This window comes from Suricata suricatta, chromosome 9 (genome assembly GCF_006229205.1).
Source record: "Suricata suricatta isolate VVHF042 chromosome 9, meerkat_22Aug2017_6uvM2_HiC, whole genome shotgun sequence".
In the NCBI taxonomy this organism is placed as follows: domain Eukaryota; kingdom Metazoa; phylum Chordata; class Mammalia; order Carnivora; family Herpestidae; genus Suricata; species Suricata suricatta.
This window is the reverse complement of record NC_043708.1, coordinates 1,878,350-1,893,964: the sequence shown is the minus strand read 5'-3', so window position 1 is coordinate 1,893,964 and position 15,615 is coordinate 1,878,350. Positions and strand designations below refer to the sequence as shown.

The following is a 15,615-nucleotide window of genomic DNA, read 5'->3' as shown; positions in this document are numbered from 1 at the left end:
GAGAGATGATAGATTTAGGGACAACCAGATGTATGGTGGATGGATAAGTGAATGGCAGATGGATAGTTGTTAAGTACTGATGGAAAACCGATAGAAGGTGGGTGATAAGTGGAGAGGTAGCGGGTGAGCAGGTGAATTAATGTTGCACGGATGGGTATTTCTGTGGTGTGTCGATGCCTGGCACACAGTGGGAATGGGCGGAACGGATGGATGCGTGGTTGATGAATGGTGGTAGGATAACGGGTGGTGATTGGGGTTGGATGCTTAATGAATGTTGGATGGTGACTGACCCTGACCGAGGGTAGATGATCCATGAATAGGTGGTGGGTGGTAGGCGACGATTGGATGGTGACCTGTGGATGTTGGCTAGAGGTTGGACATTGATAACTGATGGTGGATTCAGATGCTGGATGGTGGAAGGGTGGGGAATCATGTAGATTAGAGGTTGTGCACCTTGGTCTCCGGTATCAGGTCTGCACACCAGGTTGAATGAAACTGTCCTAGGACTGTTTTGTTCTTTTTCGGAAATGGCGTTGGGGATGAAGATGAGAGGGAAGAGGGGCAGAGTCATACCCCACCCCCACCAGCCCCTACCCCGCCCCCACAACGATGGCCATCCTACCTGGGTGTTTTCCTTCTCTTCGCTCCTCCTTCAAACTGGAGGGTATCCTCTTTCTAAGTATCTGGTCCATCGAATTTTCATCCTCCCAAATTCCTGACTTCCAACCTGAGGCTTGGGGTCTCGAGCGGCCAGGGATCAGGCTGAGCGGGCAGGCTGTGCGGGATACGGTTTCGCCAACGAGAGGATGAGGCCGAGGAGCTCCCTGGGAGCTGGGGCCGGGAGGGCGCAAGCGCCCAGGGGCCTGAGTGTGAACAGGGGGCCGGGCGAACGGGTGTGGGCGGAGAGCGCGGGGGCGGCAGGGCGGGAGCGAGGGAGGGCGAACCCGGGCGGGCAGCTCCGAGCCCAGAGTGGCGACCCGGCGCGAGCATCCAGCGCGGGAGGGTGAGTGTGAGCGAGGCGCAGGGGGCGCCCCCTCCCCAGCCCTGTCCGGGCCCTCGCCCCCGGTGCGCCCGGGCGGCCAGGCTTGGCGAGGCTGGCAGAGGAGGAAGGGGGCAGTTTGGGGGGGGGGGGGTCCGGACTTCCCTGGGAAAGAGGAAGGAGTGGCGGCCGCGGTCAGCCGCCGGCTGCTGGGCGCCGGGGCTTTGGGCGAGGGCAGTGCCCCTGGGGGCTGTGCACAGACTGGCCTTCGGCACCTAGGAGCCTGCGGAGGTGTGGGTGGTGGGGGCCTTTGACGGTCCAGTGCTGTCGCTGGCACCGGATCCCCTGTGGGGAGGCTGCCCTGAGCGACTTGCTTTCTGCCTGCCTGGCCCCTTGCTTGGCTCAAGGGGACAGACATCTGTCTCTCCCAACTCTCTGTCTCTCTCTCTCTCCTTCTGTCCATCTGTCTCTCCCTCTCTCTATCTGTACCCTCCCTCCTGTCGTCTCTGCTCCGTCTCTGTGGCCAGCTGTTTTCTTGCCTTCCTTCTGGGCTCTTTCGCCAGTCTCTGCATCTCTGCGTCCAGTCTCTTGGTGTCCCCGCTGGCTGCCTGGGGCTCTAGCTGAGGTTCCGAGTCCTGGGCTGGGGTTCCAGGAGAGGGTCACCTGGAGGATCTGACCCCAGCGCTTTGGGCTGTGTGAGGGAGGGTAGGGGCTGCGTTCCTCGGGCTCTGGGATTGGGTGGAGGCGTGGGGGCCCCCTCCCAGCCCTCCCTGGGCCTCCGTGGGACGGAACTGAACCGAGCTGGGTGTTCAGTGAAAGGAACCCCACATCGCAGAAGAGCAGCCCTCCCCCTGCACTGCGTGCCCACGGGATCCCCTTACCCCCAGCAAGATCTCACAAACAACGCATCCCACTGGTACTGCTGTCCCTCTGCCCGCTTCCCTCCCAGCACACCTGCCCCTTACCTGTGGCCCCTCCCAGCCCGCACTGAAGTCAGAGGTCACCTGCCTGAACCCACCCCCACGTCCTTCTCCACCAGGTGCAGGTGGAGAGTCAGGCTGGGGCCTCTCCTCCCGGGGCTCTTGTTGTGCTATCTCTGGCTGGGCTCCTTGCCCCTGTGCTGGCCTGAGCGGGCATGGCCAAGTGCAGGCAGGATGTCGGTTTCCCTTCGGCTGTGGGTGTCGAGGGCCTGGCCCTGCGTTGGGGGGCAGGGGGTGTCAGCTCTCTGAGAAGACCTGGCCACCTTTGCCTCGGGCTGACTTGAACCTGGCTCACGCTGCTCCCAGCCTCCCCACGCAAGAACCCGCTCGGGGCCCCCACCTCTGTGCCCTTCCATGCTGTTCCCTGCATCAGAACATCTTCTCTCCACTGGCCTGGCTGCCTCCTGCTCATCCCTCAGGCCTCAGATCCGCCGGCCCTCCTCACCCACGGGTCTTGGGGATGAGTCAGCCTCTCCTGCTCTGCCCCTGCCCCTCTGCAACCCCGGGCACATTGTGTGGCACCTGTCCAGTGCCCCCCATGGTCGATGGGCATGGGCAGGGAGCCGTGGTGACAGGGAGCCAGGGGGCAGTGGGCAATGGGCTCAGAGCGGGCTGGCTGTGGACTGGCGTGGCCCGAAGCCTCCGGGAGGGGAGTGGACTCCAGCACGTCACCTTGCCCCCCCCACCCTCTTCCTGCAGACGGAGAGCAGCAGCATGAGCACCCCCCAGCCCGCCGCGCCAGAGCTGAGCCCGGCTGAGGAGGCTGGAGGCCCAGTAAGGCAGGTATGCAGCTGAGGCCCCGGGGTCTGCCAGCCCTGGGGGACAGGAGGAAGCCAGCCTCAAGCCCTGGCCCGTGATTTGGGGCATGCCTCAGTTTCCCCGCCTGGCCGGGAGAAGCGGTTGCTCTTCTTTGGAAGTCTGAGGCGGGAAGCACTTGGAGGCCCAGCCTCCCGGTTTCTCAGCAGCCTTCTGAGCGCCAGGAGCGGCCAGGGCTTGCTCCCCAAAGCAGTGTGCTCTCTGCTGGCGGGGCCATGCAGGCGCTCGTCCCTTGCTCTGGGTTTTGGGGGTGGCGCTGATGCCGCTAAAACGTGAAGTCTCCCCACAGGGAGTGCAGTCTGGACGGTCCGAGTTCTGCGCTGCTGGGGGACAGCGTGGCTAGAGGGGGGCCCACCAGCGGCCCCCAGGGGCCAGGGCCCGCGGGAGGGCAGATGGGAAAGGTGGCCCGCAGGCCTTCGAACGCCACGCGTGGCTGGCCTGGCCCTCCCAGTGGCACACTCCGGGCAGAGGCGCGCCCCTGGCTGGGGCGCGGCAAGACCTTTGCAGAGGAGGCCAGGGAACAGGGTGGCGGGGGCGGTGGGGACGATTCCAGGGGGAGAAAGGAGCCCCTGCCCGGGCAGCGTGAGCAGGAGCGCCAGGATGGCCCGGCCGCCGCGGCCGCTCCTCTGATTCCACAGCTCCCAGTCCACAAGCTCACCTGCGGGACGTGGTGGAAATGCCCGTTCCCGGGCCCCCCCCTCCACCCCCCGCCGCCTGTGCAGAGCGTCTAGGGGGGCCCAGGAATGTGCATTTAAACACATGTGCAGTTGGTTCTGCCGTGGTGGTTCAGGGCCGGTTAGCAAAGTCCTTGGGCTGTGCGCCTGCCTGTCCTCAAGGCCCCCGTGCCAGGGGGGACAGAGGACAGGAAGCAAGCAGCTCTCCTTGTGTGTGGAAGAGGTGAGGGGTGGAGGGTCCAGGAAGGGAGACCTTCCTGAGCAGAGGCATGGATGCGGGACAGGGTGGGCACCAGTGCCGCTGTGGCATTAGAGCCGGTAGCACTGGGGGTTTGGGCCTCTACCGTGGAAGGCCTTGAATGGGAGGCAGAGATGCTGAGGGCACCAGGAGGGCATGGGGAGGCAGCCCCCGCACACTCTTGTGGGCACTGAACAATGAGCCCAGAGTGCTACCCAGGTTGTCATGGCAACAGCTTCCCAGCTCCTCTGACTGGGGAGGGACCAAGGGCCCAGCAGGGAAGACCCCGGGGAGGGGGCACACAGGACACAGGAAGCAGTTGGGGATTCGCAGAAGCCCTGCACTCACTCACCATATGGCCTTGGCCTCTCTGGCCTCAGGCTCTTGTCTGTGAAATGGGCCTGAGGGCTGAGCCCAGGTGTGTCCTTTGGAGCCCCAGGGAGAGCAGCTGCCTCAGGGGCTGAGTGGTGCTCCAGCCACAGCGGTGGGATGAGGGAGAGGCCGGCACATGCATGGCCACACACACATTCACGCACTCACACACACACACTCACCCACTCACACATACACACATGCTCACACACTCACACACACTCACACGCATCCTGGTTCCTGCCCAATCCTCCCAGTGGACACGGTGCAGGACGGGTGTCGGGGGAGCCAGGAGCCCAGGGCCCGGCATCAGCCTGACCCCTGCCCTCCCTCCCTGCAGGCTGTGCAAAGCTCCCGGGAGAAGGGCCTTCGGCTGGGCCAGCGACTGCCCTCGATCGTGGTGGAGCCCAGCGAGGTGGGTTCTGTGGAGAGTGGGGAGCTGCGTTGGCCCCCAGAGGGTGCCCTGAGGGGGTCAGCCCAGAGCCAGGTTGCTTCTGGTGAGTGAGGAGCTGCCCGTGGGGGGCTGGGGGTCGGAAGCCGGGGCTCCTCCCACCTGCTCACACAAGCAGGGCCTACCACCCCTGCAGCCTGTGCACACCCCTCCCCCACCTGCCCTTCCTCGAAGCCTGGGCCTGGGCACCAGAAGCCTCCTGGCCTTGACCCTCTCTTTGTCCACATGCCCCCTCCTCCTGTACTTAGGGCCCCATCGACTGGGGTGGCCCCAAGTGCAGCACATCAGAGGTGCCCATTAGGCATCTGTTGGACACACGACTACATGTTCCCACTCCGTTCTAATTCCTCTTCCCCTCTGGCTCCTGATTCATTGCCTTTGGGACAAGTGGGTGTTAAAAGGGCCAGCCCAGGTGCCCGTGGCGTGGGCGGTGGGCCAGCCTGGTGGCAGGCTCCTGCACTGGCCATAGGTGCCTGGTCAGAGACCAAGGAGCTGCCGGAGCCAAGGAAGCTCCGGTGTGCGGCAGGGGAGGGGGTGTGGGTTGGAGAGGGGTGTTCCCGACGCCAGGGGTGAGGCTGGACAGCCGGGGCCTCCGCGGAGGGCACATGAGGGCTGAGCTGGGCCCTGGGAAGTTTCGTCCCCCGGCGAGTCTGTCCCCTGATGAGGTAATGAATTCGGCCTCGCTGGGGCTGCCTGCCCCCTGCCTGCCCCCTGGCCCTCCTCACATGCCAGCCACCAGCAGCCTGAGCCCAGAGGGGGACCCCCAGCTTTCCCCAAGGCCTCCTCTGCCTCTATCAGGTTCCCCCCAGGGCCGAGAGCAGCCCCGGGCACCACGCCTGGGTAACCACTGGCCTCGGGCCTGGGGAGGTCTCCAGGTGGGTAGACGCGCCAGGGGAGGGAGTTGCCCTGCTGCCTTGCCTGTCCCCGCCCGGGTGCAGCCCCCCTCTTTGTTTCATTGCAAGCCTGGCAGGAAGGCAGCCCCACCAACATAGAGGCCTTTATGTTTTTGCAGCCCCCTCACCGAGTCTGCCAGGAGCGCCAGGGAGGGTTCCAGATGATGCTGGCAGTGAGTGCGGCAGGTGCCAGGCCCAGACCCCCCAGTGAGGAGACAGGGACATGGCTGGGATCTCATGTGCGAGGGCCCTAGCACACCCTGCCCCTGACTCCTGCTCGCTGACAGCTGAGAGGCCCCGGGGCTGATGCTTGGAGCGGGGAGAGCAAAGCCTCATGGGGTGTGGCCGGGACCACGGCCTGTCCCCTCCCATCCACAGCCCCCGCCATCACGTCCCCCTGGTTCCTTGGTTTGAAGCAGAAATAAAGGCTCTTCCCGGTAGTTGGTGGGCGCACTTGCTGGGGACTCGAGGGGCGGGGGACAATTTTGGTTTGGCTGTGGCCTTGCAGACAAGGGCCTAGACTTGGAGCCCAGGCTGACCAGGCCAGAGCACCAAGTGAGTGACCACTGGGTGCCATACACTGCGGGGGCGGCGGGGGGGGCTGTGAGGCTTGCTCCTCTGGTCTCCTGCCTGGGACCCCGTGCTCCTCTCTGCTCCGCCTCAACCAGCACGGCCCAGAGCAGGAGCCGCTTCCCCCAGGTGGCCTCCTCACCCCTCCTAGAGGTCTCCTGCGCTGGCCAGACCCCTAGGGCAAGATTCCTTCCACCTCACCGGCTGCACAGGGCACAGGAATGGTTCGTGGGGTGGGGGTGTCCTGTTCCAGGCTGGATCTCATTAAATCCTTCCAGAAGTCCCACTGCACAGATGCAGACACTGAAGTGTGAAGTGAGGCACCCAAGGCTAGTCCCGGCCCCAGCTAGACGGGGTCCCTGGGGCTGGAAGCACCTGAGTCCATGTGGGAGACTGGGGGGGGGGGGACACCTCTTCCTGTCCACACGAGGGTCCTGTCCTTTCATGGGGTCCAGTGCACTGTCCCGTGGCTCTGTCCCACCGCACAAGGGGAGCCCTATGGTTGGTCGGGGTTGGCATGGGGGGCAGAGACCCAATCAGTGCCTGGGCCCAGGTCGCCCCCTCCCTGCCCCCCTCCCATTCTCGTCCCCTGCCCTTGGCTAGCCTGACCCAGGCCTGAGGAAGCCCGGGGCCTGGCAGGAGGCAGCCCTGGGTAAATGTTAGCTCAGCCAGGTCTGCGGGCCCAGGCAGGTCGGACAAGACCCCGGTGAGCCTGGAGGGGCAGGAGGGAGACACAGTCCCCTCTGTTCTTTCTGGAGGCCTTGCTAACCTCAAGAATGAATAAGGCACTTTCTCCAGTAGCCTTCCTTCTAAAAATAACCCACCCCCCAATGCAGGAGAGGTTGGAGGCGGAGGTGTGCAAGTTTGCCTGGCAGCCTGCTTTCATTTTAACCCTGAGGCCCCCTGGGCCACGTCCACAGTCCCCGATGCCTCCGTGTCCCCCCTGGCCTCCAGCTTAGGAGAGGCGTTGGACTGTCCTTCCGAGCCCTTCCTGTCTTCCTCCAGCACTTTTGTGGTCCTCAAGAGGGTAGGAAGGGACAGCCGTTTCCCAGGAAGCCCTACCAGGACCTGCTGACACATGCGGTGTGGGGCCGGGGACTTGAGCAGACGGGTGATTTCCATGTTCCTGGTGCGGAATGTGGGGTGGGCAACGACGCCGGCTGAGATTTCATCCTAGCCCCTCCCAGGCACAGCATTACCCCCATTTAAACACGACTCTCCCAAGGTCCCACAGCTGACAAATCGCTGAGCTGGGACAGAATCCGGGTCCACCTGACACCCAGTCCCGAGTGGTACCCACAATGCCACTGTGGAGCCCACCAGCCAGCAGGGCAGGTCATGAATGGAGGTGACCCATATTTAGAGGTCCCGGGCCCCCGTCGTGCCCAGTGAGCTGGGGGAGCATCTGCTCGCCCCATAGAGCGCGGGGCCCCACCCTACAGGACACAGTCCCCTGAAGTCAGGTTGCCAGCCAGCTCCCTTTCGCTGGAAGGAGCTGGTGCCCTCGGCAACGGTAGGGGGCGGGGCCAGCCATGGGGCCCCGCCCGCCGGCCCGGTCCGTATTCCCTGAACCCCGGCCGCCAGCACTCACGTGTGGACGATTTGGGGAAAGGGCTTTGGGAATCATCCTGCGGCTCCCTTTGCCATGGGTTGGGGTCACTGTCTAGTGCCTTTCGGAGACGGGCCACCTAAACTTTGGGATATTCGCCTCGAGTTACAGGCCCTGTCCCCTGCCCAAACCCGAAGCCGGTTAGGGGCAGTGGGTGGAGCCCGGGCTTCCTGCTCTCCCATTGGTCTGCGCCTTAGTTCCAGCCGGCTCTGGTGCTGTCAGCCTGGCGTCCCCAGAACCCCTAGGACAGGCAAGCATCTGGGGGTGAGAGTCCCTCTCCCTGCCCTTCCCGACCTGAGAGCCAAGTCCTCTGCAGAAGCAGACCCATTTGATGCCAACACCACCTCCATTTTATGGAGGAGTAAACTGAGGCTCAGAGTCAGAAGTGCCTTTCCCAAGATTGTGCAGTCTCATGTGGGGGAGCTGAACTTGTACTCTACTTGGGGTCCCCAGCTATGCCTCTGCTAACCAACTGCCCCCTCTGCTCTGCCTCCTCCTGACCCCAGCCTGACCAGCCCCCAGCCCAGGGCCCCTGACACAGGGCTGGGACTTTTCCAAAGGGAATTCACTGAGAAAGTCGGGGAAAACAACGTGGACATGGGATAGAAGAAACATCACAGTCGCACGCTGAAAAGTGGGCGCAGGCTGGAGTGTGGGGTGCAGCTGGGAGTTGGGGAGAGGTCCAGGAGCAACCCCGCAGGCCCTGGGCCCCACCAGCTTTTCAGGGATCTAGCTCTTGAAAGGAGGTGCCCCATAGTTGGAGGTCCCTGACGTGCCCTGTGAACTGGAGACCAAGGTCAGACAGAGGCGCCCCAGCGTCTGTCACCAGGGCCTGGCCCTAAGGAAAGACCCAGTCCTCAGCTGCAGTCCTGGCCTCTGCCCCGCTAGCTGCACGCCCATGACGGGGCCTGCGCCTCTCTGAGCCTATGTTCCCGTCCAATGAAGTGGAGAATATTTAGTCCATGGGGCCTCCAGGACTCCCACTGAAGAGCCCCGGCAGTCACCCCGGGGTGTCCCCTCTGTCTCCTGAATCGTGCCGGCCTCTCCCATCTCTCAGTTTCCGACTGCCAGAGACACGTGGCACAGGAGGCCAGCGAGCAGACCAGCCCAAGCCAGGGGGAAAGGCCCAGCCAGGCAGATGAAGTGAGCTGGGTCCTTATGACCCACCCTATTTCACAGGGGGGCACCTGAGGCTCAGGGGGCTAATGACTCAAGTGGTAAGCCGGAGGGCTTCCTGGAGGAGGTGCTGGCATCTCTAAGTCCAACTTGGCCTGTCTGCAGAGGGTGCTGCTGTCTCTCGGGTGCCTTCCAATCTGTAACAGGCTGGATTTTGTACTCAAAAAATTCTTATGTTGAAGTCGGAACCCCAGTACCTCAGAAGGTGCCTGTATTTGGAAATAGAGTCTTTAAAGAGATGATTAAGAGGGCACTCAGTCAGTTAAACATCGTACTGCAGCTCAGGTCATGATCTCCTGATTTGTGAGTTTGAACCCCGCATCGGACTCTGTGCTGACAGGTCAGAGCCTGGAGCCTGCTTCAGATTGTGTCTCCCTCTCTCTCTGCCCCTCCTCCTCTCTCATTCATGCTCTGTCTCTCACAAAAATAAATAAACATTTAAAACAATTTTAAAAAGGGGCGCCTGGGTGGCTCAGTCGGTTAAGCGTCTGACTTAGGCTCAAGTCATGATCTCTCAGTTTGTGGGTTCGAGCCTCGTGTCGGGCTCTGTGCTGACAGCTGGGAGCCTAGAGCCTGCTTTGGAGTCTGTGTCTCCTCTCTCTGTCCCTCCCCCAATGGCTCTCTCTTTCTCTCAAAATTAAATAAACATTTAAAAATTTTTAAAGAGATGATTAAGTTAAGTGAGGTCATCAGTTTGAATCCTGATCCTGTATGACCGGTGTCCTCACGAGAACAGGAGACACGCGCAGGCATGCATGGAGGGACAGCTGTGTGAGGACGCTGGAGGGACCCTGGCGACCCACCAAGGAGGGAGGCCTGAGCAGAGAGCAGCCCTGCTGACACCTGGATCTCGGGTTTCCAGCCTCCAGATCTCAGGAAAGTCACCGCGTGTTGTTTAAGCCCCGGCCAGGGGCACCGTGTCGCAGCAGCGCTGGGCTGACAACATACAGGCTGGTCCCCGAGTCCTCCAGACTGCCCGGGGCACCTGCCCGCTCGGCCTCACGCCACGGGGGCCCCTGCCCACCTGGGACAGGCCTGGATCTGCCCTGCCTGGATTTTCCCGAAGTTTTCTCCTAGGATGCTGGCAGTGGTATTCCCCCATGAAGATGGGGGAAGTCTTCTGGGAAGTCTCGGTGACCCTCTCCAGGAGACATCTGGAACCTGATAGACTGTGGAGGAGGAGGCCCGGGGCCCATCTACACCTTTGCCAACCCCTGCCCGGAACGCCCACCGTCCCTCTGAGTGTAGCCCGTGTGACCTCTAGCCCCATCCACTCTAGCCCCTGAAGCCTTTTGGAATGGCTGTGGCTTAGGACATTCCCTCTGCTGTCCGGTGACATCCTCTTGCCGGCCCTGCTTCCCCCGCCCCCCAGCCTGGCTCTCAGGATGAGCCTCAAACTCGGGCCTGGTGCCAGCATCTCTGTCCTGGAGGAGGGGTTCTTCGGGACTTTAGTGCCTCGGGCTGGATGTGCCCCCCACCCCGCCCCGCACGCCCTGCCCCTGCACCTCTCGCCTTGTCAAGAGCACCCCAGGAGACAGCAGCGCCCCACCCCCCACCGCCTGAAGCCCTCAGCGCTGCCCCTCCCCTCCCAGCCTCCCGAACTCTCAGGCCAAGCCCCGAGCAAAGGTTGCAGGGATAGTCTCTGGAAGGCGGAGAGAGTAAAAGCCTTTTTGAAAGTGAAACTCTGGGGTCCGGGTGGAGGGTGGGGCGGGGGTGGGGCTGACGGCCCAGGGCTGTGCGACCCGGCTGGGAAGTCCCGGCTGCGAGTCCTTCGCTCCAGGCTGCTCCGGAGGCCCCGCCACCAAGGCCCAGCTCAGAGGGCTCGGCGTCCCCCGCAGCCCCGACCCGCCTGGGGCCCGGCGTCCGCTCACTCGGCAGGTACGTCGGGTGCGGGTGGCGGCGGCACCGGGGTGCCATGCATGCGAGCGGGGAGTCAAGGTGCCGAGAATCCCGGCTTCCTGGGCCGGGGGCCTCGGCTCGGAGCCCAGCCAGACAGCCCGCTAACAGGCAGTGAACGCGCACACCCGTGCGGATCGCAGGTGCACGCGGACCCCGAGACACATGCGGACTCGTGGAGAGAGCAGCTTGCACACATACAGGGAAACACACGCAGTCAATACACAAAGCCCACACACACCCCAGTGCAGCAGCACACCCCCAGGCCACCCTCGCACATCAGCTTGCTTATCTACTTTCCCTGGGTACCTGCCCTGTCCTGGGGGCTCCTGGGCAAGGGGCCGAAGCCCGAGACAGTGCAGCTGTCCCTCGGTGGGGAGAAGCGTAGCCCAGAGTGGGAGGTGCTGCAGGAAAGGCTTGGCACTGAGCCTCAAGGGCTGCTTGAGAAGGTGGGGGTGAGGTCACTGCTGGCAGAAGGAACAGCCCGGACAGAGGTGTGGGGGGTAGAGAGGCGAGGTGGTTAGGGTGGGTGCACGGGGGGGTTTCTAACAGGCTTTTCTAATACACAGGAAAGCTCTTGTAAGCAGATACCCTGTCACCTACGAATAACAGTGACATTTTTACCGGCTCCTTCCCAATATTCGAACCTCATTTATTCTCTTGCCTTGTTGCCTTAACTAATCCTTCCTGGCAAATGTGGAATAAGATGGCCTAACAGACACCAGGCCTGGGCCCCAGGCCAGCATCCAGCGGCTCTGGACATTCAGGGCAATGGGCCCGAGGGCCAGAGAGAGAAAGAGCCAGAAAGCGTCCTCCCAGGTATGGGGAGGCAGGTACGGGGCCGGGGCCAAGGTAGAGTCAGCAGGGTATCCAGTCCACTAGGTACCGGTGTGGCGAGGGGCGACCCTGATCCTGACGGTCACTCCTCCTTCAGGCTGGTTCTGGGCTGGCAGGGAGGCGCAGATGGACAGAGGCCCCAGGTCAGTAAGGAAGACCCCATCACCACTGGGACAGTGGTGCAGCGTGGCCCCAGGGCACCTTGCAGGTAGGGGCACCCATGCCCCTGGGCCCTGAAACCCAGGTCAGATTTTGAGAGCAAAGGCAGGGAGGCTGGGAGCAGAAGCAGCTTGAGAGGAAGCTGGGAGGCTGGACATCCGGCAGACAGAGAGGTGCCCAGGAGGCTGGGTGGGTGCAGATCAAGGAGACGAGGCTGGAGAAAGTTCTGTCCCAGAGGGGAAGGCTTCCTGTGCAGGGCTGTGGGGAGCCATGGAAGGGCTTAAAGCAAGGGAGTGATCTGGTTGGCTTGTGCAGTGGGAAGGTCAACAATGGCTTGGGAACCTGTGGGAGCAGGGTCAGAGGGGGCACCGAGACCGGCCGGGGCCTCGGAGGGCCTTCAGTGCAGGCCTGGACGAGCGAGGCTGAGCAGGCTGGGGGCCCGTCTCCTGTGTAGCCTCACGTAAGACCCAACTGCCAGCTGCTGCTCCCTCCCCCGGAATCTGCCTGTAGACCCCAGTCCTGGCATCTGAGAGCTGCCCCCACCCCGGGCCCCTTGGCTGGGAGAAAAGGCTCCTTGGGCAGCGACTTGGCTCCGCGGCGCTGGGAAATGCGGGAGCCCAGCCTCTGCTCGCCTTTCCACACAAGCCTGGGTTAGTTGCGGCTCCCGCCCTGGAGCTGTGTGACTAGAGGCAAGACCCTGCCTCTTTCTGAGCCTGTCTTCTCAGCTATGAAATGAAATGACACCTTACAACTTTGTTGTTATGGGCATCTGTGTATGCCAGGCTGTGGGCCGGGCACACAGTGGGTGCTTCCTAAGTGTGAGCTCCACTCACCCAAGGCAGGGCCCATTTGTCCTTTCCCCATGTCCCCCTGGTGTTAGAGCCTGAAGCACATCTGGGCACAACACAGGCCCAGATGATTCTCTTCGTCATCCCTCAGACCCTGCTGGATGCTGAGGGGCAGGAAGGGGAGGGGAATGGGGGGTGCAAAGAGCTCTTGTGACCATGTTCTGTGCGTGTGGGTCAGTGTGAGTCAGGGCAGTGCCCTTGAATCCCGGTGCCAGACGGAACAAAGGCCTGTGGCCTGGGCAGGGCAGACAAGGCACACCTGTCACCTGGGCCCGCCCCTCTCAGTGAGCCCTTTCCAGCTGTCAGCTGGCATCTGGGAGGAGGAAGGTAGGCCTCCGCTGACTGCTTGCTCGTCTGACCCCTGGACAGACATCGCTGGAGGACGTGGGGGGTGGTAGATGAGGGGCTGGGCTCTGCCTATCCCAATGTCATTCCACCCACGGCAAAATCAGGGTCTGGGGAGGTGTTCCACCCAATGTCACCCAAGGGTCAGGTGCTGACCTTTGTCCTAGGGAGGGGGGCAGCCTGGAGAGGGCTGGGGGTTCTGGCCTCTGGTTGGTTGGTGACTTCAGTAGGTCCAGCCCTCCTTTTGGCTGCTTTCTCCAAGGCGAAAGTAAGATCTTGCTGGTCTAACACAGCCCCCCACCCCCCAACACCCTCACAATGGGGTGGGTGGGAGGCCCCAGCAGGCTAAGGAATCTCTCTCCTCTCTCCCACCCCAGCTTAACCTAAAGCCAGAAAATCAAACACCACTGGGCTGGGTTGAAAAGGAGTGTGGGTGCAGCCTGGGGAGGGGCTGGCACCCAGCGTGGGACCTAGGCTGCCCCTGCTTTGCACCTCCATGCCCTAGGGACCCTCACCCCACCCCTTATGGGGGAGCAGCCAGATCACACCAGGGTGGGTGGTGGGGAGATACAATGAGTGAGGAACAGCGTGGGAACCCCCAGCCCTGGTTAAATATAGCCCTGTGGCCCCTCCTACCGCCTCCGCCCACAGGCCTGCAAGGCTGGGATAAGCAGATAAGCCTTGAGGACAGCCACAGACCCCAAGCCTGACCCTGCCTCCCTCCAAGTCTCAACACGGAGAAGTTCTCTGAGCTCCCTTTAGAGTAGAAGCAGTTGGGCCTGACGGGCTGAATGGGGGTGAGCTGAGGGCTTTGGCGGGGGCAGTGAAGGCCAAGGGTAGGGAGAGTGGGCATGTTAGGCCTCAGGACCTAAGGTCCAGGAAATCCTGGCTGTGGTTGCGAGGCCCTGCCCTGGGGGCTGGGGGCTGGGGGCTGCAGGTTCGGCTGTGCCCCCAGAATCTGCCTGTTCAAACGCCGCTTTCCGGGTCTGGCCTGGCAGAACCAGTGAGGGTGGGCACGGGGCAATGCCCTGAGGGAGGCTTCCAGAAGGAAATATGTCTACATCTCAGTGCCAGCTGCAGTCTGGCACGAACAGAGCTCTGGCCAGGAGAGCTGCCTGCTGACAGCCTGGGGGTCATCTCCCGGGAGAAGCTTCTCCGACCAAGCCAGGCCACTGGGCTTCCCCAGGCCTCACAGGGCTCTCGCGAGGTTTCCGTGCCCATTCCCCAGGGCCACCCCCCGATCCCAGCCTCCTGAGCCCCGTTTTCATCCCTAGCTTTCCTGCTGCCAAGATGTCATCGCCGCAGACAGTGACCTCCTGGCCGGAACTGCACAGCCCCAAGGAGTCGGAGAAGCCGCAGACCCCAGTGCAGGGTACTCAGCAGCCAAGCCGGGGGGACGCGCCCAGCACCCACCACGAGGACACTCGGCCCGGCCTGGGCACGCTGCGGCGGGCCTTCTCCCGGGCAAGCCGGCGGGCCGTGGGCCAGGGCTCCCGGGAGGACCCGGGCCTGCTCCAACGGAGCTCCCAGTTCCTGCTCCGCTCCTTCCGGCGCTCCCTGAGTGGTGGCCCGGCTGCAGCTCCAGAGGGAGACCACGGCCCAGAGAGCCCGGATGGTGGCAGCCAGCCGTCAACCGCCCGGGTGGGGCCTGAGCAACCAGAACAGGAGGAAGGTGAGAGCTTCACAAAGGATACGGAGCATGGAAGGAAACTGAGGCCAGAGAGGGGGCAGAGGAGCCCGGCTTCCTGGCAGCTCCTCCACCTGCAGAATCGCATTTTCCATTCTCCCAGTGTTTCAACCAGGGGAGCATCCCCTGGGCAGCTCAGAGAGGCCAGAGTGAGCTAAGTGAGGCTCAGAGAGGTTAAGTGATCTGCCTCACATCCCACAGCCAGGAAGTGGAGAAATGGGAGTTGAACCCACATCTGTAGGACTCCAGAACCCTCACCTCGCCACAGCTTTCCACAGCCCAGCCCCTGGCCAAACTAGAGTGATGGACGGGCACTGGCCCTCTCAGAGCACAGGGCAGCAGAGGGTGTGTGGCAGCCACATGCCTGGAGGGGAGGTCAGGGGAGCTGCGGGGGCAGGACATGTTGGCACTGGGCCCAAAGGGGCGGCTGCAGGAGTTAGGAGAGGGCTCCTGGGGGCTGGGCGTTGGCCCAGAGCAGAGGACAGCAAATAGTGCGCAAGCCGGCCACAGGGCACGCCCAGCCTGAGCTCTGACTCCGACAGCCCTGCTGTCTAGGCTGCCACATGAGGCCATCAGGTCCAGCTCAGCAGAGCTGGGGGTGAGGGTGGAGCAGGGGAGAAGATAGGGACCAAAAGCAGGGAAGGTAGGGCCTGAGCCGAACTGCTGTTTTCAGCCAGCCTCGGGGCTTGGCGTTACCCCTCTTCAAGAGCGATTCCTGGCAGGTGGGGCCGTTGCTCCTTCAGTGGAGCTCTGGGGCCAGGCGGCCGGGCTCCGGATGGGCGAGAACCGGCGCCCCCAGGTCTTAGTTCGGGGCCAAGGTTCCGGCGCGGTACCCCCCACCGCCGGTCTCCCCGCCTGTCCTTGCAAAAGGCAAATCGGTGGCGGACCTCATCACGGAGCGGCAACTGCTGGCGGCCTTCGAGCAGCTGCGGCAGCTGGAGACGCGGCTCGCGGCGCAGAAAGCGTCCGGCACCTTCGAGCAGGACCCCACCGGCTACGCGCGGCGCGCCATGGACGTGTGCCTGCACTACGACGGGCTGGCAGCGGAGATCGACGCCATCGTGCGCGAGACGCTGGGCCCGGGC

At 63.1% G+C, this 15,615-nt stretch overlaps 2 protein-coding genes across 2 annotated transcripts in view; both read left to right on the top strand.

Moving 5' to 3' along the window:
* The first annotated feature begins 924 nt into the window (after positions 1–924).
* LBHD2 (LBH domain containing 2) lies at positions 925–5,843 on the top strand. The gene is made up of 4 exons (XM_029952689.1): positions 925–1,003; positions 2,659–2,742; positions 4,400–4,556; positions 5,523–5,843. Exons 2-4 carry the CDS (start codon positions 2,674–2,676, stop codon positions 5,612–5,614), a joined length of 318 nt encoding a protein of 105 aa, XP_029808549.1. The 5' UTR covers positions 925–1,003; positions 2,659–2,673; the 3' UTR covers positions 5,615–5,843.
* Positions 5,844–10,546: 4,703 nt separating this feature from the next.
* EXOC3L4 (exocyst complex component 3 like 4) overlaps positions 10,547–15,615 on the top strand; it is an 11,792-nt gene continuing 6,723 nt past the window's right edge. The window contains exons 1-3 of the mRNA XM_029950797.1: positions 10,547–10,636; positions 14,118–14,515; positions 15,401–15,614. Of these exons, the coding sequence (XP_029806657.1) occupies positions 14,134–14,515; positions 15,401–15,614 (596 nt within the window). The 5' untranslated portion in view covers positions 10,547–10,636; positions 14,118–14,133. The remainder of the gene's footprint in view (positions 10,637–14,117; positions 14,516–15,400; position 15,615) is intronic.

What these genes read in the sequence shown, in the direction of transcription:
- LBHD2 (XM_029952689.1), top strand. Translation starts at nt 2,674, where the DNA reads ATGAGCACCCCCCAGCCCGCCGCGCCAGAGCTGAGCCCGGCTGAGGAG. An exon ending in CTGGAGGCCCAGTAAGGCAG is followed by an intron (nt 2,743 to 4,399) that starts GTATGCAGCTGA and finishes CCCTCCCTGCAG; the next exon opens with GCTGTGCAAAGCTCCCGGGA. An exon ending in CCAGAGCCAGGTTGCTTCTG is followed by an intron (nt 4,557 to 5,522) that starts GTGAGTGAGGAG and finishes ATGTTTTTGCAG; the next exon opens with CCCCCTCACCGAGTCTGCCA.